At 32.7% G+C, this 25,586-nt stretch overlaps 2 protein-coding genes across 2 annotated transcripts; one reads left to right on the forward strand and one right to left on the reverse strand.

Moving 5' to 3' along the window:
* Positions 1–4,854: 4,854 nt before the first annotated feature.
* On the forward strand, positions 4,855–5,973 carry LOC127138112 (uncharacterized mitochondrial protein AtMg00810-like). Its single transcript, XM_051064513.1, has 2 exons — positions 4,855–4,997; positions 5,421–5,973. The coding sequence occupies exons 1-2, from the start codon at positions 4,855–4,857 to the stop codon at positions 5,971–5,973; spliced, it is 696 nt and encodes a 231-aa protein (XP_050920470.1).
* Positions 5,974–10,455: 4,482 nt separating this feature from the next.
* Positions 10,456–20,951, reverse strand: LOC127076425 (ubiquitin carboxyl-terminal hydrolase 6). Its single transcript, XM_051018077.1, has 18 exons — positions 20,783–20,951; positions 20,001–20,146; positions 19,760–19,795; positions 19,560–19,667; positions 17,905–18,005; positions 17,683–17,809; positions 17,274–17,333; positions 17,128–17,195; positions 16,778–16,828; positions 15,046–15,154; positions 13,966–14,054; positions 12,705–12,774; positions 12,510–12,590; positions 12,303–12,398; positions 11,349–11,397; positions 11,156–11,266; positions 11,000–11,074; positions 10,456–10,775 (listed from the first exon to the last, which is right to left on the reverse strand). Exons 1-18 carry the CDS (start codon positions 20,790–20,792, stop codon positions 10,720–10,722), a joined length of 1,443 nt encoding a protein of 480 aa, XP_050874034.1. The 5' UTR covers positions 20,793–20,951; the 3' UTR covers positions 10,456–10,719.
* Positions 20,952–25,586: the final 4,635 nt, after the last annotated feature.

A 25,586-nucleotide genomic window follows, 5' to 3' on the forward strand; every position in this document is an offset into this window, starting at 1 on the left:
GAGAGCCAGATTATGAGTGGAGAGAGAATCTTTTTTCAATTCCTTTATTCATGAGCAAGGAGAGAGACATTTTTTAGTGGTGGGTCCTTTTTCTTTTCTTTTTTCTTCCTTTGTGAGAGGGAGGGTTTGTGAGGTGATATTGAGTGGTCCTCCACGGACAGCTGGCGGACTTTCGCTTTTCTTTTGTTTTTATGTGACCGGAGGATCTCTTGGATTGGAGAGAGAGTTTTAAGATTTTTTTTAATTCATATTATTATTAATTTGATTGTTTATGATTGGTAAAGAGACACTCACATGGATAGTTTATTATAGACCTTTGATTAATCTCGATTATCGAGATTAAATCAAAGAAACAGAAATGGCAACTAATTTTAAAGATGTCAAAATTACCTTTTCTAAATGATTTAATTGGTTTAAAATAATTTAAATCAATTAAATCAAATAGAATTTACAATTTCTAAAGTGAATGTGATAAAAATAGAATGAAGACATGGAAATTTCTATTTATTCAATTCGAACATTTTGACAAAAGAACAAAAATAAAACCACCAAAAATGAATAAAAGTCAGGCGAAAATTTGCTCGAAAAATTAAATCGGATGCACTAAAATGATCAACATGAAATATACTTATTGAAAAAATACAGCGTTTCTTTTTATTTTGAAATAAATTTTCATCGGTTAAAAGCTTTAGACGGATTAAAATGCAGCTGAAGAAGTCGTCGAAAAATATAACGAGCATACCAGATTAAGCTACGCAGACTGTAGGCTAATAAAACTGATGTTTGCAAGTTTAATTTCAAAACTTTTTACCCGCTGATTTTGCATGTACTTGAGGAATGATTTAACCAATTTGACTGTATATTCAAGAATTTATTTCGACTGATATTTTAGGCATTATTTGAGATGAAACGGATGTTATGTTGTACAACTAATGCAAACTGAAAATGAAATCGAACTTATGAAAAATTAAGAATGTCCGGACAAAATTGGGGTATGACACCTTGCATTGTCTTTCTTGGAAGGAGTATGTGGATAAGGTAGGTGTTGTACCGGAATACTCTTCATTTTTTACTTCTCCTTTTGAATTTTCTTCTTTTCCTCTCCCTTTTTCTTTTCTAACTCTTCTTTTTCAAGTTTCTCATTTTCAACTAATTCTCCCTCTTTATTTTTTTTCTACTTCAACCTCATCTTTTTCTTCTTCTGTTTATACCACAACTTCCTCATTCTCAACATCGTCACCAATGCCTTTTCCACTTTTTCTACCACTACGAGCTAGAATGGACTTACAATGCTCTTTCGGATTATCTTGAGTATTTGCAGAAAATGTTCCTTTTTGTTGATCAGCTAATTGCTTAGTTAATTGACTTACTTGAGTTTTAAGATTCTTAATGGCCACCTCATTGCTCTTTTGATTTTCCATAGACATCTGCATGAATTGATTCAAAGTGTCCTCGATCTTAGAAGATCTTTCTTGGGATTGAGGATTCTGATTAAAATTCTGATAAGGATTCTGTCTATTGGATGGTCCTCCTTCTTGTCTCTGCCCTTGGTCATATTGTATATTTTTTCCTCTTTGTTGATAATAGGAGTTATTTTGATACGGTGTTTGCCTTTATTGGTATTGATTTTGATCTCTCATATAATTCACCTCTTCATTAATCAGATGACAATAACTGGTAGGATGATCTCCATTACACAATTCACAAGAAGCAACTTGTTGATGTTTGATATGAAGCTCGTGCATCTCTTTGATTTGTTGTGGAAGCTTTGATATTTTCTTTATAAGTTCTTCCACTTATTGATATAATAACTTTTTTGCGCCAAAATTGCATCATTTGTCCCCAATTCAACAATTTTAGCTTTCTTTTATGTAGGCCCTCTATTGTGTTGCCCTTGGTGATCATTTAGTGCCATTCGATCAATAACGCCTATTGCATCTTATTCATTCTTAGACATCAAATATCCATCCTCAATTGCATCCAAAAAAAGTTTTGGTTGTGGTTGAAGTCCATTTCAAAAGATACGGATTTGAGTAAGTTCATCAAAACCACGGTTGGGACATTTTCTTAGCATTGACTTGTATCGCTCCCATGCTTCCTTAAGGGATTCGCTTGAACCTTGAGAAAATGCCGCAATTGAAGTCTTGGCCTCCATAAATATGTTGTTTAGAAAGATTCTATCAAGAAATTTCTCCTCTAGCATATTCCAATTTGTCATTGTTTGAGTTGGATGATCAAGATTCCACTCTTTCGCTTTTCCGATCAAAGAATGAGGAAACAATCTCATGAACACTTGTTCCTCTTCAGCTTCTAGAGCACCAAGTATGCCGACAATCTCATAGAATTTGTTGAAATGAGTATATGGATCTTCATGGTCAATACCGGTAAAAGGATTCGCATATAAGATTTGGAGCAATCTGGTCTTCATCTCATGATTTCTTGCATTTTACGCAGGTCGAACAACATGAGCATTTCTTCTTGGGCTATTGACACAAGGTCCTCTTATGATTACTTCTTCCGCGATAGCTTCTTCACCAATAAGAGTTATTGAATGAGTAGAAGTTGTAGTACCTTCGCGTTGGTTTCTTTGTTTAGCTAGTTGCTTTCTCTTTCTGGTTTTGCCATTGAGCTTCTGAGATATTCTTTCAATCTCGGGATCAAAAAGAAGTTGAACTTTTGGTAACTTTCCCCGCATAAACAGAGTTCTGAAACACTAACCATGCAAATTAACAAACACGAGAGATAATAAATAGAATAGTTTATAATGATGCAAAATGACCTAAAACAATACAAATTATTGATATGCTTGCAATATCTTAACGCTAATCCCCGACAAAGATGCCATTTTATTGAAATAGTTTTCGGTGGGTAAGTATTTTATATCTTTTCCACTGGGATTAGTGTGATATCACCATCGTTCTATAGTTAACAATGTTTTAAGTAAGGGTTTCAAAGGGTTTTCTATTGTGGAAAGAAACATTCACTAGAATTTGTAATAATGGTAAAAGATTAGGACTTTAACGGTTCAAAAATCATGTCATGATTAGAGTTCATTAACCTATTTCATATGTATTCAATTAATCTAGTGTGTGAACTTCATTAATAACCAATACAATCATGTATCACTCATCAACACTGCTTATGTCTAACTGGTGTTGCCGTTTTTACCGTATTGTTTAATCGACGATCTCTTAGCCTATTAACCAATACAATAACATTAAAACTTGATACAAGTGAATATCAAACTCCAAATCTATATCTATACTTTTATCTTTGATAGATGAAAACTTAGGTCAAGACTTAAAAGATATTTCTCAATAATGATTCAAACCACAAATATACATAAAAGCAAAGATAATCATCTATATTGATCATTAACTAGTTCACATACAAAGGATCAAAATAAATACATACTATTTAGACTAATTACATTTAATCTTAACAAAAGGGGGCTTAGATACACAACATGGTAGCTTGCTTCATAAGAGAGATGAAGAGATTCACAAGCATCAATGTCGAAAAGTTGAAGATTGATGCTCCAAAGAATTGATTATGAGTTCCTTTGATATTTTTGGTGTGTTTTTATCTCAAAATGGGTATTATTTTCTAAAATTATGGAGTAAAAAGTATAAATACTAGGTTGAAAAAGAAAACCGCGATAATCCCCATCAGAGCGCGCTTAGCGCGACTACATGACAAAAATGATCAAACCACGTTGAGCGCCGCAATGAGCGTGCAACCTCTTTCCTGGCCCCTTCTAAGCACGCTTTAACCGTGCTGAGCATGCAACCTCCTATCTGGCCACCTCTAAGCGTGCTTTGACCGCACTGATCCCAAATTGAAATTCTTGACTTCCATCAAAAATGCATCTTGAAGCTTTTCTTTTTCCTTTTAAGTTCCCAATGGTTCAACTATGCAAGGAAACCTACAAAATGAAATGAATGTGATCAAACTATACCACATTTACATGATAAAAATAAAAAACAAATATCTACACTAAAGTTAAGGTTTCGCCATGAAATTCCAATGAAACCAAGTGAAAAGGGCCATAAAATACTCTTCATTATATACACAATTTGGCCCTTATCACCATGGTACGAAGTTTGAAAAATCTAAGTTCTCGAGTACTGCGTTTCATAAGGTATATGTCATGAATCGTCAACTCCTATCACTTCGCAGCAAAATGGGGTGGTGGAAAGGAAGAATATAACTCTTCAATAATCAGCCATAGTTATGTTACATGACAAGAAACTTCCTTACTATTTCTGAGTTGAAGCAATGAACATAACCTGCCACATACATAATAGAGTGATCATCAGGTGTAGAACTAAAGAAACTTAATATGAGTTGTGGAAAGGGAGAAAGTCAAATGTCAAGTATTTCCATGTCTTTGGGAGCACGTGTTACATCTTGATAGATCGGGATCAAATAAGAAAGATGGATCCTAAGAGTGATGAAGGAATCTTCCTTGGATACTTTACAAACAGCATAACTTATAGAGTGTTTAACAAATGCAAAAATATTATTACGAAGTCCATAAATGTGGTCATTGATGACAATCTTCAAAAAAAGGAATAAAAATAAGATGAGGTTCCTCCTCAAACTGATGTCCCAGAAAATGTGACACCCAAAGAATCTGACATGCCTGAGATCACAAATTTTGATGATATTCAAACCATCAAGGGAACATCAATCAAGGATTAGAAGGATCATCCTATAGAGAATATCATAGGAAATATAAACAAAGGAGTTATAACAAGATTCAGAGAAAGTATTTTCAAATCATGCTTTATCTCTAAGATTAAGTCCAAGAATGTCAGGGAAGCATTGACTGGTGAAAATTGGATCAATGCTATGCAAGAAGAACTTTGCCAGTTTGAAATGAACAAGGTTTGGGAGCTAGTTCCTAGAACTGAAGATGTGAACTTCATTGGTACCAATTGGATCTACAAGAACAAATTTGATGAAAGTGGTAATGTGACAAGGAATAAGGTAAGGTTAGTTGCTCAAGGGTACACTCAAATAAAAGGAGTGGACTTTGATGATACATTTTCCCCAATAGCCAAACTGGAATCCATTAGACTATTGCTAGGAATTTCATGCATTCTGAAATTCAAACTATCAAATGGATGTTAAAAGTACATTTCTAAACGGGTATCTCAATAAAGAGGTTTATGTGGGGCAACATAAGGGGTTCACTAATCCAAACTCTCCATATCATATTTTCAAATTGAAGAAAGCTCTCTACGGTTTGAAAAATCTCAAATGGCATGGTATGAAAGATTACCTGAATTCCTGGTCAATAATGGATACAATATAAGAGGAATAGACAAAACTCTATCAGTGAAGAATGTTTGAGGGAAGCTTATGATAGCCCAAATTTATGTGGATGACATAGTTTTTGGTGGGATGTCTGACAGGACGGTGCAACATTTTGTTCAACAAATGCAATCTAAGTTTGAGATGAGCCTAGTAGGAGAACTCACTTACTTTCTTGGTCTTCAAGTGAATAAAATGGAAGAAAATATTTTCATGTCTCAAAGAAAGTATGCTAAGAGCATAGTGAAGCAGTTTGGTCTTGACAATGCAATCCATAAGAGAACTCATGTTGTAACTCACTTGAAGCTTTCTAGGGATGAAAATGGAGATGATGTTGATCAAAGTCTCTACAAAAGTATGATAGGAAATTTGCTATATCTCACAACTAGCATGTTTGATATCACATTTGTTGTAGGTGTATGTGCTAGGTACCAAGTCAATCTTAAGGCTAGTCATCTTACTCAGGTGAAAAGAATTTTGAAGTACATAAATGGGACATATGACTATGGTCTCTTGTACTCTCATGATATAAATCTCATACTTGTAGGGTATTGTGATGCAGATTGGGCTCGAAGTGCTTATGACAGAAAAAGTACATCAGGGGGATGTTTCTTTATTTTTAACAATTTGATTTCTTGGTTAAGCAAGAAGTAAAATTGTGTTTTATTATCTACTACTAAAGTTGAGTACATTGTTGTTGGAAGCAGTTACAGATAATTACTCTGAATGAAACAAATGTTGAAAGGAGTACAATTTCGAACAAGACGTCATGACATGGTTCTGTGACAACTTAAATGCTATCAATATTTAAAAAAAATCTTGTTCAACACATCATATAACCAAGTACATTGAAATTCTTCATCATTTCATTAGGGATATTATGGAAGATAAAATGGTCAATATATAGCACATAGCCACTGACAAACAACTGGAGGATGTTTTCACCAAGCCATTGGATGTTTTCTGCTTTAAAAAATTAAGAAGTTCACTTGGATTGTGCATATTGAAGAGTCTATAGCAGTCAAAGATTGGGAAATATGCAAGGAGATCAGATCAATATCTCTCGCATACTCTCTACATCTCTGGATATTGTTCTGGTTGTTCTATTCATGTTTTGGTTGTGTATGTACTAACATATTAACATGTGCATGAATGACAACAAAGTATGTTAATGATTAAGTATGTTAATTATTGCATGTTGATAATTGTTAGTTAGTAGGATTGTATGCTACTAACTATGAGTTGACTAAGTGTCATGCATGACTAAGTTATGAAGGAGCATGTTTGTCTGATTGATTCTAGAGCATTGTTTGTGTGGCATTTGTGATAAATGCTACTAATTTTCCATTGTTAAGCTTATCTCTGATATTTGGAAGATTGTTGATGATTGTATGCTCTAAAGACTGTCACTTGTTCTGGTATGAATAAGTGTTATATCTTGAGGAGTTGTTTTGCCACAATTTGTCAAAAAGGGAGGTTGTTGTTCCATTTGGATTGGCTGCATTTTGTAAAACAACAACAATGTAGAAGTGCTCAAAGTGTTAAAGATTAATCTAACTTGTTTAAGTTGTATGGAGGTGCAGAAGGGGCATATACTGGATGCGATGTCATAGCATGTGGGTGCGACATTTGGGCCTTGTGCAACAGATCTTGCCGCTATGTTTTGGAATTTTTTTGGTCGAAGATTGGATTAGATTTTATTGATAAATGGATTAGCAATATGATTAGGTGATTTGTTTGACAGTTGAACGAAGATTGATTCAGATTTAAATAAAGATTTTAATTTTAATTTTAATTGAAACAAATCATATCTTGTTTGAGAGATTTATGGAATAGATAATATCCCACAGATTATGCATTAATTTTGGACAAAATTAAAGTTATTATCCAAGGAGAAAAGTACATAGTTATTATGTTATATAAGGAGCTAAAACCTATATTGGAAGGCAAACATTCACATTGAATATTTTAGAGTGCTAGGCTTTACAAGAGTCTTTGTTATTTTATGTATACCTCTATGTTTCAGTAAATTGGCATAAAAAGTTTGTCTAGTTGAATTGTATATTCAAAATCTTTATGCACGCCTCTATATTTCAGTAACTTGGCATAGAAGGTTTGTCTAGTTGAGTTGTAATATTCAACATTGATAATTGGGTGAATCACCAATCATTAGGATTTAGCGATTGAGAGAAAGTGAGAGAGTTTCTCATATTTAGGGGGAGTCATAAATATAAAGTCGTTGAATGGTGTTAGGAAAAGTCGTTAAACAACATAGGGTTTTTTTGTTTCTTGTAAGACTAATTGTACTAAGCTTCTAATAAATGAAATCTAAAATTTTGTGTGAAGAGGATAGGGTTTTTACGTTGTATTTTTATGACTCCAGAATGCACAATTTATAGGCCAAAGTAGTGTTGTTTCACAAGGTTGCGACCCTTAATGAAACACATATTTTAAGCAACACTTTTACCAAATGTTGCACTGTTTTGCCAACAGCAACATTTTTACTAAATGTTGCATTGTTTCACCTACAACAACATTTTTACCAAATATTGCATTGTTTCGTAAATAACATCAATTTTACTAAATGTTACATTGTTTCGCCTACAACAACAGTTTTCAAAGACTGTATTATTTCGCATTCTGCAACACTTCACGAAAGTGTTGTCTATTTCTGAATTCAAAATACAAATTATCTACTACAATAATTGACAAGTGTTGTCTATTTCTGAATTAAAAAATTATTTTTCACTTGCATATTTGCTTGTTATTCTTGAACACACTCAAGATTATTAATTGTTAATAATTTACAACAATCTCTCGAATAATGACAAAATCAATTCCAGAAAAAAAGAGGAAAAGAATGTTAATACAGTTTAGTATCTTTCGATTTGAACTTATTCTTAGTAAAGATAACGCAAAGTTTAATCGAAATGTTAGGTAGTTATTCTTTGAACTGTTATCCCTTGTGATTATATCGATGTTACCTTACACACACATTCTTTAATAGTTCTTCGTCTACGTATATCACCTAGCATTATTTATGGCCATGTGTTTTTCTGTTTTCGTAAATTTTTCATGAGAGAAACTCCACCTCTCACTTTGAAACGGCACCATCTCAAAATTTATATACTAGGTCTTGCATAGGTCTCGCATCCCAGATAGTTAGAGCACATCCTGAAATCATTGACTTGTGGTAGACTCACAATCTTCCGACCATGGTTGATACATTTTTAAGCAGTACGATCCTACAGAAAAATAAATCATCATCAGAAACTTCGAATATTATAACAAATGTATTTCAAAAGATGAATACAGTTGAATTTTCCTCTACATCCCACACAAGTCTGGCAGCATGGTTCGACCAATGCCTGCAAGGCTCAGCCTCTTTCCCTCTGAACCGATGCATGTTGCGCAACTCCGTTGTGTCTTAATTTAGCTTGGCTATCAGTCATAATGCCTATAATTAAACCACACAAGCATTATACGGATGAAACACAATGAAAATAACGCCAAATAATGCAGACAGGCTAAATACGAAAATGGATTTCCAAATTTTAGATAATCATAACATTGAACATATTCGGAAGTGCATTTCTATATTGTTCTACATCTCAGAGAAGCACGAAAATGGCCGAAGTACATTTGAATATAACATCCAAAAAAAAATGCATTCATAATTTAAACTACATGTCAAACACATTGATCAGTTAAATAAATTATCTAAACTACCTATTACATAACCTAATGCTTAATTTCTACGAATGTATAGAGAAATCAAAAAATTATAGAAAAATTAAAAACTTACCAAATGTGAGTTTGATTGTGAACTCTTTGATTGATTGAATGTTGGTGGTAGAAACTCGGACTTAAGTACAGAGAGTTTGAGAGTTTATGAGTTGAAAGAGTAAAAGAAAAAGGAGAAAGGAGAAGGATCTGAAGCGCTTTTGATTAAAAACACGTCCGGAGATGCATCTTCGTAAGGTATACAAAGATGCATTTTCGTATTAATTTTTTTATACTCTTAGGACTTCACTCAAAAATGAATGAGTTGTGTATGAAGAGAATGCGTTCGAAAGTGCATTTTTGAATTCTATAAGTAATTTTAATTTTTCACTAGGGTGAGAGGCAATGCTTAACGTGGGAAAAGCAACCTCTCAAATTTTTAATTGAATTTTTCACTAGGGTGCGAGGCAATGCTTAACGTGGGAAAAGCAACCCCTTAAACTTTTTAGCTGATCAAACTCATTCTGACACAATCTATTTTTTAGCGGGTCAAACTCAATCTTGACAATATTTAACTCAAAATGCAGCCTATTCCCTCTATCACCAAGCCATAAGTCGTGACACGGCCTTAGAGCAAGGCATATAAAGAACCCGCCATAAGTCGTGACATGGCCTTAGAGCAAGGCATATAAAGAACCCGCTCATGATCAATGTCAAAATGCACACTAGTTGGAGTAGTGACTAAAAGCCTCCAACAGTACAATGAACCAGGCCACCAAAGCCATCATTAACATTATTGGTGCTTCGTCAACACAAACAGTGCATCAAAAGTGGAATAAAGACCAAAGCAGGATCTGGAGAATTGATTTGATACAAAATGGGTTAACAATTTCACAATACTTAGGCCAAACAACAACACAGTTGTGGGAAGTCCTCGAATTTTTAAAAAATAAAAACTGTGACATCTGTATATCGGGTAAGGATTGTCTCCGGTGTACCTTTTCACTGGAGGTGGAGCAGTGTAAATCTGCACCATCAAAATATAATCAACCTTTCATTTTTTGGTTTTTCTAATATTTTGGCTATCCCTCTCTCCTTAATAATTGATTCAAATTTCACTGGATAAAATTTCCAGGGGAGAGAATCTCCTCCCCATTGGAGATAGCATATGAAAATAAAGATGTCTTGCAATAGACATCGGCGATAATGATAAATTTACAGTATATTACTACCATAAACTGATGATGGTGAGTAAAAGACTAAGATATAGAGGGGAAACGTCTAAAAAAAGATTCCAATATTTAACAACTTAAATTGAGTTTTCCTTTGGATTAAATATTAATTTGTCTTCTCATTAAGCATTTTCCATAAAAGACACTGTTCTAATGCCTTGCTCATAGAAGTAGACTGGAATTCATCAAATAAATATAACTTGACATTCGGCTATCTCTTGAGCTCAGTTGAAGGAAGGGAGGTTACTCAGGATAGCAAGTACTCTCAAATTCTTATACATCCTTTCTTTAAATAAAAAAATACAATACCTAAATTAAACAAATAAGACTAACTAACATTCATCAAAGTTCAAATGGTAAAATACAAACAATGACCCGTGGACCATTCTTTTTCACAATCCTTAAATCTGAGGTAAAACATCAAACATGCTAAAGCTCTTGGCAGTTACAGAGATACAACACGAGCCTTGTACATGATTATATATGCCATATGCCAATCACCTAAAGACAAAGAAAGATGCTTTAACATGTTTTTATCATATTATAATATAAAACAAAGTTGAAGCTGAAAAAAATGATTGCACTTAAAATTTCCTTAAAAACAAACTAATAAATTGGCTTGATCCTTGGAGGAACAATATATAGAGGTACGCATGCTGATATTTTACTGAATGTCAGCTCATGCTAGGCTCAATTAAAGTAAAACTAATTCAGTATATTCTCACCTCCTCCAGATAGTCTAGTGATATCATCTTGTATTCTAGGTTTTGGATTGTCATCATCAAACTCTATCCATTTCCCTGTCAAAAATAATATATATAGTGATTAATAGTGAGAGAAAGTCATATACCAGATAAAAACAATTGTTTCCCAGAACTAACCATTTTCTTGCTTTACCCAACCAACATAATGTCCTGAATCAGCACTCCTGCCCTTGTGGGTCAATACAGCAACCAAATCATAAACTCCAGTCATTTGGGTTTCTTTTTCACCTATAGACAAAAATGGAGTAAAAAGCAGAAAGAGGGTTGACAGTGAAGAAAAAAACTGTCGAAGAATGTAGTGAGTTTTTACCTTCCTCCATTGGAGCAACAGATGGCTCCCCTCCTCCATTTGAGGATCCCTAAATTAATGCAAAAGACAGTATAAGCAACTAATGCATTCTATTCATACACATTTGTAAAATGTTGAATGGTGATTCCATGGAATACATGTGTGCGTATTCTTGAAGTACTTTTTATACCGAATATCACACCTGAAGCATTATGTCCTTTCAACTACCCTACTGTAAACCTATGGTTGCATCTCCCTCTATATCTTTGCTGCTTTGTATGGGATCCCAAGTTCTTAAAGCATGAGACATGAGGATCCACATATTATTGAAATTAGTTTTCTGATCTTACTTTGCTTAACTTTCTATAAAATATGCATTCAACAAATTCAGCTATTGAATTATAAGTACCCATTAAGTAATTAAGAACAAATCTTTGTAAATTTTAAAAAATTATTGAATATTTAGTCACACTTCATTTTCACATGATATACTTAATTTAATACTACCTTTGTTCCTTTATGTAAGAGACAACTCATTTTTTAGATTCATTGAATAACCAATGTATTTGGTTGGTACATAGACTAGATACATTGAGTATTCAATGAACCTTGTCTCTTATATAAAGGAGCAGAGGTAATAACATTGATAGTAGTCATTTTTAGAACATAACAAGTTGTTTATAAATGAAAATATTCATATCATTCCATGGAGCATGCGGAGGTAATAACACTGATAGTGGTCATTTTTAGAACATAACAAATTATGTTTATAAATGAAAATATTCATATCATTTCATGGAGCATGAAATCCTAACCCCACCATTCAGAAGAAACAGGATTCAACACCTCCCTTTTTATTTGTGCAATGAAGCATGGGATAAAATTGTTATTCCATACTTTCATGCTGGCAAACCTTGCAAACAGAATGGAATCACCATCATATCAACATGATGTTAAGTTTGGCTGTTTCCTTACCTCAACATCGGACATTTTTACATCACTTTCCTTGCGAACAGAGCTTTTCTCGTTCACTTTCAGACCAAGCTTTTTGCCCTCCTCGTCTCTTAGGAACTGTAGGCACAAAATCCAGGATGAGAATATAGACCCACACATCTTACTAGGCAGACATGTCTTTACTACAAACAACCATCAGATTTTCAAATGTCAAAACAAAGTGGTTACCTTTCTAGGAGCTTCCAATTTCTTTTTAAGATCATCAGAACAAAGATCATAAACATCCAACTCCAGAGGATAATCTACTTTCTGACATAACCAAGCACAGTTGCATTATAAAATAAATTGAGAAAGCAAACAAAAGGAAATTTGTTCCTTCCCAACCATATCAAAAAAAAAAGACAAGATAGTAATAAGTATTACTCGCAAAATCTTAGCCTTCTGGTTTGATTCCCTCTTCCAAAAGAAACGGACAAACTGAACAGTCAAGTACCTTGAAAAAAACCAGTTGAAACCACTCAGAATTGCATCTTCAGAGAGCAATTAATTAGAAGAAACAAAACACAAGAAACAGAAGATCTCCATGAGGCCAATATTTTGAAATTCAATGTAGTCAAATACAGGACCAGTAAGTTGATTGTGAGTATGACCAATGAGAAAGATAGCAGGTAATAGCAAAAGATCTTAACAACTCTTTCATGTAATTTCTAAGATGTATACAATGGAAATTAGTAATATCAAAAATGATAAATTAAGGACTCATAGCTGAGATTTGTTTTGTAACTCCACGCAAATAAGGCTGACTCATAGCTGAGATTTGTTTTGTAACTCCACACAAATAAGGCTGACTCATTTTCACTACCAATGGAAGAAAGCACCCTGCCAACTCAACTTAGAAACCAACCCCATCTAGACTATCTATGCCTTTTTATTCATATGCAACAAGACATAAATCATTGAATAAAGCCATGATAGTTTAATAGTATGCTTTTGCCTTCATATTTTCTGTGAGTAAGTTTTCTTTGGGAAGGGGGTGGGAGAGAGGCTTATAAATATAAGCTGTACAATATGGAAAAAGACAAATAAACAAGCAACAGAATGGGATTCCACTCATTGTCCCTGTTACAGATAAAATCATTAATGCGCCACAAACTAACAGGTTAGGCTTTTAGTTTAGATTAATACGATTCGTGACAAGGTACCAAAGCCACTGTGACTAAGTGGTTACTGGTCAGGAACTTGATCCCTGCCACATCCATGCAGATTTACTAAACGGAAAAAGGGAAAGATGTAAACCAACAGTTGGTAATGTTAGAATAGTTGTTGTGTTAGTTAATTTCTATATGGGTTAATATGTTTTTTCTGTTAGACCCATGACTTATAATAGGACTAGCTTTTCCTGAAGAGTTAGGAAGATTGTTATGAATTGCTGACTAGAGAATATTCTGGAGGGGGAAATAGTTCTTCTGTATATCTTTTTCTTTTGAATCAATAAAATTCATGGGCAAGAAATCTATTTTCTCTGATTCTATAGTGTCAGGTGGTGGTGGGACCCTAACAACTTCATACCTAAATGACTATTGAAATGGGGAATGTGATCCAATCCAAGTTCCAACTGAAATTGCATGGCAATGGCAAAAGGGGAGGGGGTGAAAAAGATCATATCTAAGAAGAGATTAATAACCTTGGCAGGGCATTGATGCGTGATTCCTTCAGGTAAACAGCACTACGACCCAAAACAGCAGAAGCCTTTTCCAACTCTGATTTTAAACCCTACAAAAATCATCTATGTTAATAGAACTTCATCAAATGCAAATTATTCATCATATGAAAAAGAAAACTATGTAGAATTCCAAATATCAAACTATTAGGTAGACATCAGTTATTTTGTATTGGCCAAAAAATTTATATAGCAAATGTTAAGGGGATAAATTTGTGGGGGGGACCTATGTATAAGAAGACATATACAATTCTAAACTAGTGACAGTTAATCACTGCAGTGTCAATAAATGAAACAAGCTCTGTTATAACTAACCACTATTTGAATGACATTAACCAGTTAATTATTTCTAATTAAGAATTATTGCACAGTAACTTCAAACCAAACCAACATCTCTGCCTAAAACCCCACCAACCTCTGTACCAAAACATAAGGAATTAGTACACAATAACTTTGACCAAACCTAACACTTCACCAAAACAGGAAGAATTAGTGCCCACTAACTTTCAACCAAACCCAACACCTCTGCCTAAGGCCCCGCCTACCTCAGCACCAAAATAAAATAATATGTGTACAGGTGAAAGTACTTAAGTTAAACTACCAAGTTCCTGACTTCTCTTGGTAACCAAGAGCTTATTATGATTGGGCAATAGAAGTAATCATGACTAAAATATTGAAATTATCAAGTCTACTAGACTTTCAGTAATCCAACGTGTCATTACACTTCCGCATATATGAAGATTTATCAAGAATAATTATTGTTAAGTTATGAAGATTTATCAAGAATAATTATAGTTAAGTTATGAAGATTTATCAAGAATAATTATTGTAAAATCTTTGAGTGTATTGAGGGAGGATAGAAGGTGAGGCAGAATATATTATATATACAGATCAAGCAATGAGTATTGAGTATAGAAAAGAAATGATAATCAAGCAAAACAGATACACTAAGTATGGGTCATATGAAGAAATCAACAGCATTAGCGAACGATAAACATGCGCATGCACTATCAATAATTGGAAGAGATCAGCTTTAGCACTTACATGTTTTAGTCCTTCATGCAAATGGTTTACCTCCTGCGATATGTGGCATTTAAGTGAATAAACAGACTCTGTTTCTGAGCTTTCTTCATTGCTCTCTTGGCAATAGATCCTGAAAATTTATCAAATCATTAACAGACAATGGGTGTTGTATATAAAAGGTTGCAATCTTAAAAACTTAACAAAAGATTTAATAGACTTCTGAACATTAAAAACATGTAAATTGACATCATTATCCATACTTAGTTGAACTAAGCCAGATGCATCCTAAAGCATGGGCTATAAAGTTAAAGGAAAAAATATTCAAATGAAGTCAAGTTAGAACAGAAAGTTAGAAACAAACTAAAAAATTATTAAGGAAATGAGACATGTACACATAACTATAGGCCTAAACTACTAGGAAATGAGTCCTGTCTATCCTCTACACAAGAAGCTGCCTAGTTAACTTAATTTGAAACAGTGTCTCTTCAAATAATTAAAAGAATAATTTAGTGGCTCAAGTACTCTAATTGCTCAGCCAAAGAAAAAAAAAATTATGTACAGTTTATGTTCCTTCAGAGCTTTGAAGCTCATACCTAAACGAACTGCATGAGCTGCTGAGTTTACACCTCATTAAATAAACAAGCAGGAGTCTCTCCTATTTCATGTGGCATATCTTCATCCCCTCTTGGTGGATCCTTTTGTGGTCAACTTGATTCTTAATTTACATATATTATAAATGGCACTTCTAATTAATTTTGTGAGATTAACCTATAGGCTTAAATATAATTTCCGTCCTTAATCGTTTACTCAATATTCATTTTGGTTCTTTATCTTTTTTTATCCATCTTAGTCCTAGATCTTTGTTACATTAGTCCTTCTGTATACTCAAAGTCTTTATATGTCGGGTATCTTCATTGGGAAGCCTTGCACATGATATAATGCCATTCATTCACAACCTTTTTAAACAATTTAAAATTTAAAATTTTAGTAACAAGGTAAGTAAACTTAAGTCATCTCACAAGGATCTCTTAATTATCGATAACAAAAATTAAAAATCAAAACAGAAATAAATTGAGGGAATTTTAGTTCATGAAAATAGTTTGTAATAACAAGAGACTATCAATCAATTGAAAAAAGGTCGATTCACTAGTTATGAGGATTTTCGTGAGGTATATCATAGGTTCAAAGAATTATTCCTTTTCATGATTCTACTTCTGATTGACATAAAACTAATCAATCAACCAATGACTAAAGAAGGTTGCAATTGGATGACATTATGTGCAAATATTCCCGATGAAGAGACATGGCATATAAGGATTTTGGGTATACAAAAGATTAACACTCAACATTTAAGAAAGATAAAGGACTACAACATATAAAGAAGATGAAGGACTAAAACATATAAATAAGATAAAGGACTAACACAATGTCATATAAGGACTTTGAGTATACAAAAGGACTAACGTTCAACATTTAAGAAAGATAAGGGCTAAAACATATTAAAAAATAAAGGACTAACATGAATATTCAATAAAAGATAAAGGACGAATATTATATACATAATAAACAAAGGATATTAGGATGCAAAGTATTTTTCATATATTCTAGGTAGGTATGTCCAATTACTAACGGAAAATAGTAACAACAAAAGTACTACAAAAGAGAAAATATAAATCTACAAACAGTTTAGTTTGTGACTGTAATTAACGTATTGCACATGGGGCGAAAAAAATGTTGAAGTCTCGAAATGTACCTGCTCTTAAGTTCTACGCCAAAGAGAGCCTTTACAGCATCAGTACTTTCACTGAACAAATGACAGATAAAATTAGTGAGATTGAAATAAATATTCATAGCAAAAAGATGTTGACAAAAAATAAAGCAAAATAAACAGTTCGTAAAACCTAGAAGACCACTTTGAAGTTGCATTTTAAACTAGTTCGACCAGACGACAGACAGTATATCTAGGAGTGAGAAGAAACACAGATACTGGAAATCAACCAACTATTTAGTAATTCAATTAAGTCTGCCTACTTTTTCTAAATCAAATATATACAAGATACTGCAACAGTTGCATTTTTTACCAAGAAATGTGAAGAAAAGTACCTAGATCCAGGGGATCTTAGAGATTGTGAAAGTGTGTATAGGATTTGTGTCCAGCATTCTTCGGCATCCTGTTAGACATGAAAAGTTAAATATCGATGCACTAGAGCAATGAAAGTAATTCCAGAAAATGCATGCAATTTATGAACCTGTTGCATGAACACTCCATTATGCAGCTGGCCAAATTGAGGATACTTTTTCCGCAATACCTGGCAAATGCCAAAACAAATCAGGACAGTACCATTTCTTAATATGTAAAGCAAAAGCCAAACAGTAATCAATCATTATAATATGGAAACAAAATTTACAATATACAATGGCAGAGAATAAACTACCCTACTCAAATGACAAAAGCAGTAAAATAAGGCGGCAGAAATTAATTATCAATATTTTCCTAAATCACATTCCCCCTTTGAATGGTATTGTCATAATTTCAGAATGACATTATATTTTTCACAAAAAAGGGGGCTTGAACCAATTTTACCACAACAAACCCATACAGTACATCAATCAACAAAAAGTAACCATTAACTATATAATCAACACTAGATTATGTACCATCCAAAATTGCATAGGGGCTACGGGCTTGACACTTTTATCAAGCTCACTGAATAAGTCACGGGTTGCGACGGTCAGCATATGAGACGACTGATCGACATCATTGTTTCGTCCTGAATGTGAGTAACTGATACCAAACATGTTCAAATATTGTTAATCAAACATTAGCTTCAAATGCAGCAAATAAAAATGTTGATTAATGTCTCCTTAAAAAAGACTTACTCAATCAAAGCCGACTTCAACTCTGGCACAGAATGGAGGCATTGCAATGTTGAGTTCATATAACAAGTATTTCCCAAATTGAAAAGACCAGCAGTATGTCCCTGTCCCAGAGGAAAAGGGAGGAAATCAAATATTCAAACATAAAAAATATTCTATGATTCAATCCAAGAAAATAAGAACACAAACCGAAAAAATTTAAGATTTTTCGAACAATAAAGCCCATTTGATAGTATTAGATAATACATATTTAGTTTAGAGCACTAAAACACCTACTTTTGTAGCACCAAAGATAAACACAACATTACATTGGTCCGCTATTAATCTATGAAGTCAAGTCAAATGAGTCATTAAATGATATATAACTCCATCAGTTTCATCCTTCTAGGACCAATGAGCAGTTATTTTTAGACCAACTTGATGGCAAAAATGTGATATTGGAGGACTAGTTTGATATATTATAGTATATCATTGGAATATTAATTTGATGTTGTGCATTCTGGATTACCAATGTGATGGCACGTATTTCTTTAGAAGACCAAAATGTACAACCATCCTGTATACTTCAATAAAACAGAAAACAAAACTACAATTTTATAGCCGGTCAGCAACTTAGAATATGTGAAACAAATACTAGATGTCCCCGCTCTGAACAGCTTCTATTAAGAAAACATAAATCACGAAATAGGCAAAACAATTGAGTCTATTTATTTAAGCATAAGGAATAATAATAGTGATTGCCTTTCTTAGAGATTTTTTCAGAACCTGCTACTTTTAGCTTCTAAAAACAGTACTTAGACTAATTTTGAGTTCTTATCATGAAACTCGCAAAATTGTTAAACTTTGTCGAACTGTTTTATCAAGAATATTACAAAATTCTTCTACACAATTCTAATTAAAAAAATTTAAACGCTTTTTCTTTAAAAAAAAAAACTACATGAGTCCTAAATCAACTAAACCACAATCCTAAGAATAAGTTGCACAAAGCAGACAACTGCAACAAGAGCACTTTCATGGGCAATGCTCAGTTTCCCTTCAAAATTCAATAGGATAGACCATGCAATATCTGATGTGCTTATGCATTTAATCCTCATTGACAGTGTTGTTGAGGGGGGTTGGCGGTCCATGGTGAAGAGCCAAAATCCTTCCATATGGGGGACTTCGCACCGCCGTTATAGCTGATTATGGCAGAAAACCCCCCATTATCAGGCCAATATTTACCGTTGCAGCAAGCCGAGAAACCACCGTGTATATCCGCCATGGCGGATATTTGATAACACTGCCCTTGCCATTGCCAGGACAACCCAGAGGAAAAATTTAGTGGAAATAAAAGAGGTAGTTGCTGAATCTTTTCTTTCCCAATCAAACGTCATGGTTATTATGAATTTTAAGAAAATAGATAAGTGTGAAGATAAAAGGGATTATTATCAATTTGTTTTTTATGGTCTTTGGGAACAATAAACTTTTAAACTAGAGCAAATCTAGTTTAACTTCTAAGTTCTATAGATGACATAACCTGGGGATCATTGCAATCAAGAATCTTATGAAATCATACATGTTAATTTGAGTTTCAGTTTTTAAGAATCATATGACATACGCACAACTACTCTAGAGTTTATGAAATACTATTAATATATAAAGAAAAAGTTGAAACTTACAACAGCAGCTACTTGTTCTTCTTCAGGAAGATCTTCAACAAAAACAGTTCCTTTCTCTGGAGTTTTCACAATTTCATCAGCAGTTCCCATCATCATTAGCTTTTGACCCTACAAAAGATATATAATTTAGGTCATTCAAATAAAAAGAAGTATGGAATAGAGTGAAACATTACTGAAAAACACATTCTAGCACCACTAACCCCTTTCACTCCTAACCTCTCCCAATCAGCATCATCCTGCATTATAAGAGGGGGAAAAAGGTAGGGGGAAAAAATTAAAACTTCCGAATTTTAATAGATATATATATTTTATTAGACCTGCACATGTAGGCTTATTAAAAAAACATAAGGAAACATCAAATAGAAATTGAAATCAGACAAAGCATGCCCGTCAACAGTTTTCTACTTAGTATCACATTCAACAAACTATTTATCTACTTACCTTTAGAAGACCACCCTTGACCATAATTTTTTGTCTTTCAGGAGGCACTCCGGTTAGATCAAACAATTGGACTTTAAAAACATAAGGGGGCTGGCTGGTATCAATCTCTACATCTTTGAAAAGCTCCTTTTGCCACTTAACACTCACTGCAGAGAAAGATCAGTATTGAGCATCGAAATCAATTAAATAACCTAATATCACATTAAAAATAGACTAATTAACAATTGGCAATGCATCAATTCATTAATATTAAACCAAATTTTAAGCTTTATAGCAAAACCAGAACCTTCACATTTATCCTCAAAAAGAAAATCCAGTGTTTAAAGAGAAGTAAAACAATGCATTACAGGTCCAGCATAGTAGTTTGACTTGAAAAGAAGCTCAACATAACTAAATCTCAACTTTCAAAAGCTCAAATACACAAAAAAGCACTTAATAAAAACACAGAGTATCGAACCACATAACTTGAAAACAGTAAAGCGTAAAGATAAGATAACATTACCACACAAAATCCAATCCTAGCTTAGCGCAATTTCATAAAAAGAAACCATAATTAATCTAACTAAAAACCTCATCCCGTAAAAATTCCCAATTAACACATTTTTCTAAACCTAAATTACAAACAACACGTCAAATTGAAGTCAATTGCACAACAGGAATCAAATCGCTAAGAAAATTGAAAATTGAAAACAACAGAAATCCAAATAAAGCTAATGGATGCTGTAGATGTGAGAAAAGGAATGGAGAGTGATTGAAAAACGAAGGAAGAGAAGGTTCGTTACCTGTAATCATGGTTGAGGAAGTAGAAAGATCGAGAAGGGGGGGATGAGAGTAAGAGAGAAGAGTTGAGAAGAGCTTGGCTTGAAGGAAAGGGCAAGAACGATACGAAACCAAACGTGCAGTTGCGGGCTCTCTCGGTTATATAGTTGAGGCCGAGACGGGTATTTGGCCCACTTTTTCTCTTCGGGTTTGGGTAGCGGTCGGTTGATAAACAACGGGGTGATAAACCATATACGACCCAATAAAGTGGGTCGATATTTCTTCATTATGCTTTTCAAAAAAAAATTGTAAAATGGAATTCTTAATGCACCCATTACTACCACATCCTCTTGAAAATATATTTATATTTTAAGATTTTGAAGATGTATTTTTAAATATATTATATTAAATTTATGTTCCACTCTTATTTTATTAAAAAAAAAGTTAAAATAGTTTGTTCATTCCGATAAGTTAGAGAATTTTTTATTTTGGTTTCTGAAATTTTTATTTTTTGGTATTAATTCTTATATCTTATTTTCTGATTTTAGTCAAAATCTGCAGTTTTCCTTTGGATCTTCTCGTAGATTTTACTTTTAAGAATTAAAACCAACACAAAAGTGAGAAATAGGAACTCAAATCAAAAGAAAAAATTATAAAGAACAAAATCAAAAACTTGTTAACTTACAAATACCAAAAAAATTATTTAAGTTAAAAAAAACTGAAAATATACTTATGGAATTTCGAAATACACTTTTGAAAATTCTTGAAGATTGTTTTGTCTTTTGTTCACTTAGGAAGAACAACAACGGTGACAATAAATCTCTATCCCAAAAATCTTCTACATTTCCATTTCAATCTTTGGAAAATTAATCAAACAATGCTTACATTTTCATTTTTATTCATTCTCTCTTTTAAATAACATATCTCCACCTAAATGTTTTTACATTCCATTTCAATCTTTGAAAAATTAACCCAACAACAATAAAACCTTTCAATATTTGTTTTAATGGACATTACCAATGATGAACTTTAACTAATTGACCATTTGATCAAAAAATACTAGTATTATTTATCAAAAGATGAAGAAAGTAGCCTAAGGTGTACGGAGAGAACACGGTGAACAATAACACAAAAATTCAAAAACAAAAATTTAAAGAAAATGTATTGAAAATGTAAAGGAAAGTGGTAGGTTCCGAAAATATACTTTTGGAGACTCTCTGAAAATGTATTTTTGGAATAAATGTATTCATAGAACTGGGGCGTGACTCAAAGATGAATGAATTGAATGGGTTGGGATGCATCTGGAGATATATTTTTGAAATCAGAAGGACATTTTTGGATTTTTATATGGTATTTTTCCATCACTTAGAGTGGATTAGTAATTATAAATAATTTTGACAAAAAAACAATTAATATTATTTTAAACTTTAAAAACGAGACTAATAAAAAAGAACAAAAATGGTGAAAAATTAACAGGATAACCAAAATCATCAATATGATTTTAGGCATATTATAATATAAATAATGCAATAAATATGTATCTCATGTAATATATCATATACCCTTAAGTGTTATGAAAGTTGTCAATTTGGACTAATAGAGTAACTAGTGAACTCATATTGACTTAATTAATATTATTTCGAACTGATCATTATTAATAAGTATAAGAGGAGATATTTTGGTAACATTAATAATTGATCAATTGGTAGTAGAAGATAAAATATCATTTGAGATATTTTGCATCACCACTTAATATTAAATATATATTATTTATATGTTATGTATATAATGTGTGGTGGAGGATTAAAGAAGGAAAAGAGATAAGAATAAGAAGTGAGAAAGAGAGTTATCAGAAAAAGAGAGAAAGATGAAAAGAGAAAGAAAATAAAAGGAAGAAGATAGAAGAGGAAGGAAGAATAAGCTTGAAGAAGAACTCGCCATCTTCACAATATCATCATCGTCTACAACTTCATTTCATCATCATTCACCATTTTCTTCACCAAACTTCATCATATTCTTCATAGCAAGGTGAGTCGTAGTTAGAACTTCATGATTTTTAGGAATTACGATTTATGTTAGAATCATATATTAGTTAGTGAGGTTCATGATAAGTGTTACATATTAACTATGAAGATTTCCATGAATCCGTATTTTGCTCCTAATATCTATTATTATTGTGATGGTCCATGGTTGAATGTTTTTGTTGTTATGATTATATGCTTCATGAACTTTAGAACTTTGGAATGTATACATGGTGTTTAATGAGCCATGTCACGTGTAGTTAGAACTTTGGAATGTATACATGGTGTTTTCATTTTTATTCATTCTCTCTTTTAAATAACATATCTCCACCTAAATGTCTCTACATTCCATTTCAATCTTTGAAAAATTAACCCAACAACAATAAAACCTTTCAATATTTGTTTTTAGTGGACATTACCAATGATGAACTTTAACTAATTGACCATTTGATCAAAAAATACTAGTATTATTTATCAGAAGATGAAGAAAGTATCCTAAGGTGTACGGAGAGAACACGGTGAAGAATAACACAAAAACTTAAAGAAAATGTATTGAAAATGTAAAGGAAAGTGGTAGGTTCCGAAAATGTATTTTCGGAGACTCTCTGAAAATGTATTTTTGGAATAAATGTATTCATAGAACTGGGGCGTGACTCAAAGATGAATGAATTGAATGGGCTGGGATGCATCTGGAGATATATTTTTAAAATCAGAATGACATTTTTGAATTTTTATATGGTGTTTTTCCATCACTTAGAGTGGATTAGTAATTATAAATAATTTTGACAGAAAAACAACTGATATTATTTTAAACTTTAAAAACGAGACTAATAAAAAAGAACAAAAATGGTGAAAAATTAACACGATAACCAAAATCATCGATATGATTGTATGCATATTATAATATGAATAATGCAATAAATATGTATTTGATGTAATATATAATATACCCTTAAGTGCTATAAAAGTCGTCAATTGGGACTAATAGAGTAACTAGTGAACTCAGATTGACTTAATTAATATTATTTCGAACTGGTCATTATTAATAAGTATAAGAGGAGATATTTTGGTAACATTAATAATTGATCAATTGGTAGTAGAAGGCAGAATATCATTTGAGATATTTTGCATCACCACTTAATATTATATATATATATATATATATATATATATATATATATATATATATATATATATATATATATATATATATATATATATATATATATATATATATATATATATATATATATATTATATATGTTATATATATAATGTGTGGTGGAGGATTAAAGAAGGAAAAGAGATAAGAATAAGAAGTGAGAAAGAGAGTTATCAAAAAAAGAGAGAAAGAGGAAAAGAGAAAGAAAAGAAAAGGAAGAAGATAGAAGAGGAAGGAAAAGTAAAGAAGAGGAAAGAAGAATAAGCTTGAAGAAGAACTCGTCATCTTCACAATATCATCATCATCTACAACTTCATTTCATCATCATTCACCATTTTCTTCATCATACTCTTCATAGCAAGGTGAGTCGTAGTTAGAACTTCATGATTTTTAGGAATTACGGTTTATGTTAAAATCATATATTAGTTAGCGAGGTTCATGATAAGTGTTACATATTAACTATGAAGATTTCCATGAATCCGTGTTTTGCTCCTAATATCTATTATTATTGTGATGATCCATGGTTGAATATTGATGTTGTTATGATTATATACTTCATGAACTTTAGAACTTTGGAATGTATACATGGTGTTTGATGAGTCATGTCACGTGTGTTTATTTGTATGTTGGATGTATTGGTTGTTGGAAGTGAAACAAAACAATGTATTGGTTGTTGGAAGTGAAACAAAACAATTGCAAATCACCTCCATAGATCGATCTAAGACCATCACAGGTGGACCTATAGACCAAAAAAATGGAATTTTGCCTTCAATGGGAGTTGAATTCAAGACTCCCCGGTCATAAGGCATGCGTCTTACCACCAAGTCAGGACTAATGTTATTGAACACTTATGCAATTATATCCTACATATTTTCTAACTTTTACCGTGATTAGATGCATTGCATTAATATTGTTTAATTGGATTAAACAATTAGAATGAGATATAACCTATAAAAAAATTAAGTTAAGTTGATCATGGAGGATGCTTTATGAGAATGGTATTAGTTGATTCTCCGTTTCCACCATGAAACGAGAACTGTACCTCCGATTATTATGAGGTTGAACTCTTTGGAATATGAATACAGCCTCATCTAGTGATGAGAAGGAAACTCGTGAGTTATTAAGGCGTGTTGTGTTGTGTGTGTTTATGAATAATATTTTTATATGATGATGTATATGTCATGAATTGGTTGAATGTTTGATTATGTATACTATGAACCGTATTATGAGATAGATATTGTAAATTTTTGATTGTATTGATAATATGATAATATGAATAATGCAAATAGGTACGAGCCAAACAACTCTAGGTACAAATGCAGATTTGCCATTATATGGTCCTAAAAGGGTGTATATGGATATCCCAAAGAAAGTGTATCTGATTTCAAAATAACTATGTGTCACTAGGGTGAAGGGTTTATGATCGAAGGTAGATAATGGAATCATGAAAGATATGGATGGTGACCTAAGACGAAAGGAGGAATAAATAAGTATGCTCGCAGAGGATTTGAACCCTGGTGCCTACGTATTCCCTTCGTGCAATGAGAAAATCAGAGCAATCATAGTTCAGCCTAATACGGCTGAAACAAAAGGGAACGACATTGATTTTCCAGGGTACACTACCCTTCAAGGCTGAAAAAGGAG

This window comes from Lathyrus oleraceus, chromosome 4 (assembly GCF_024323335.1).
Source record: "Lathyrus oleraceus cultivar Zhongwan6 chromosome 4, CAAS_Psat_ZW6_1.0, whole genome shotgun sequence".
In the NCBI taxonomy this organism is placed as follows: Eukaryota; Viridiplantae; Streptophyta; class Magnoliopsida; order Fabales; family Fabaceae; genus Lathyrus; species Lathyrus oleraceus.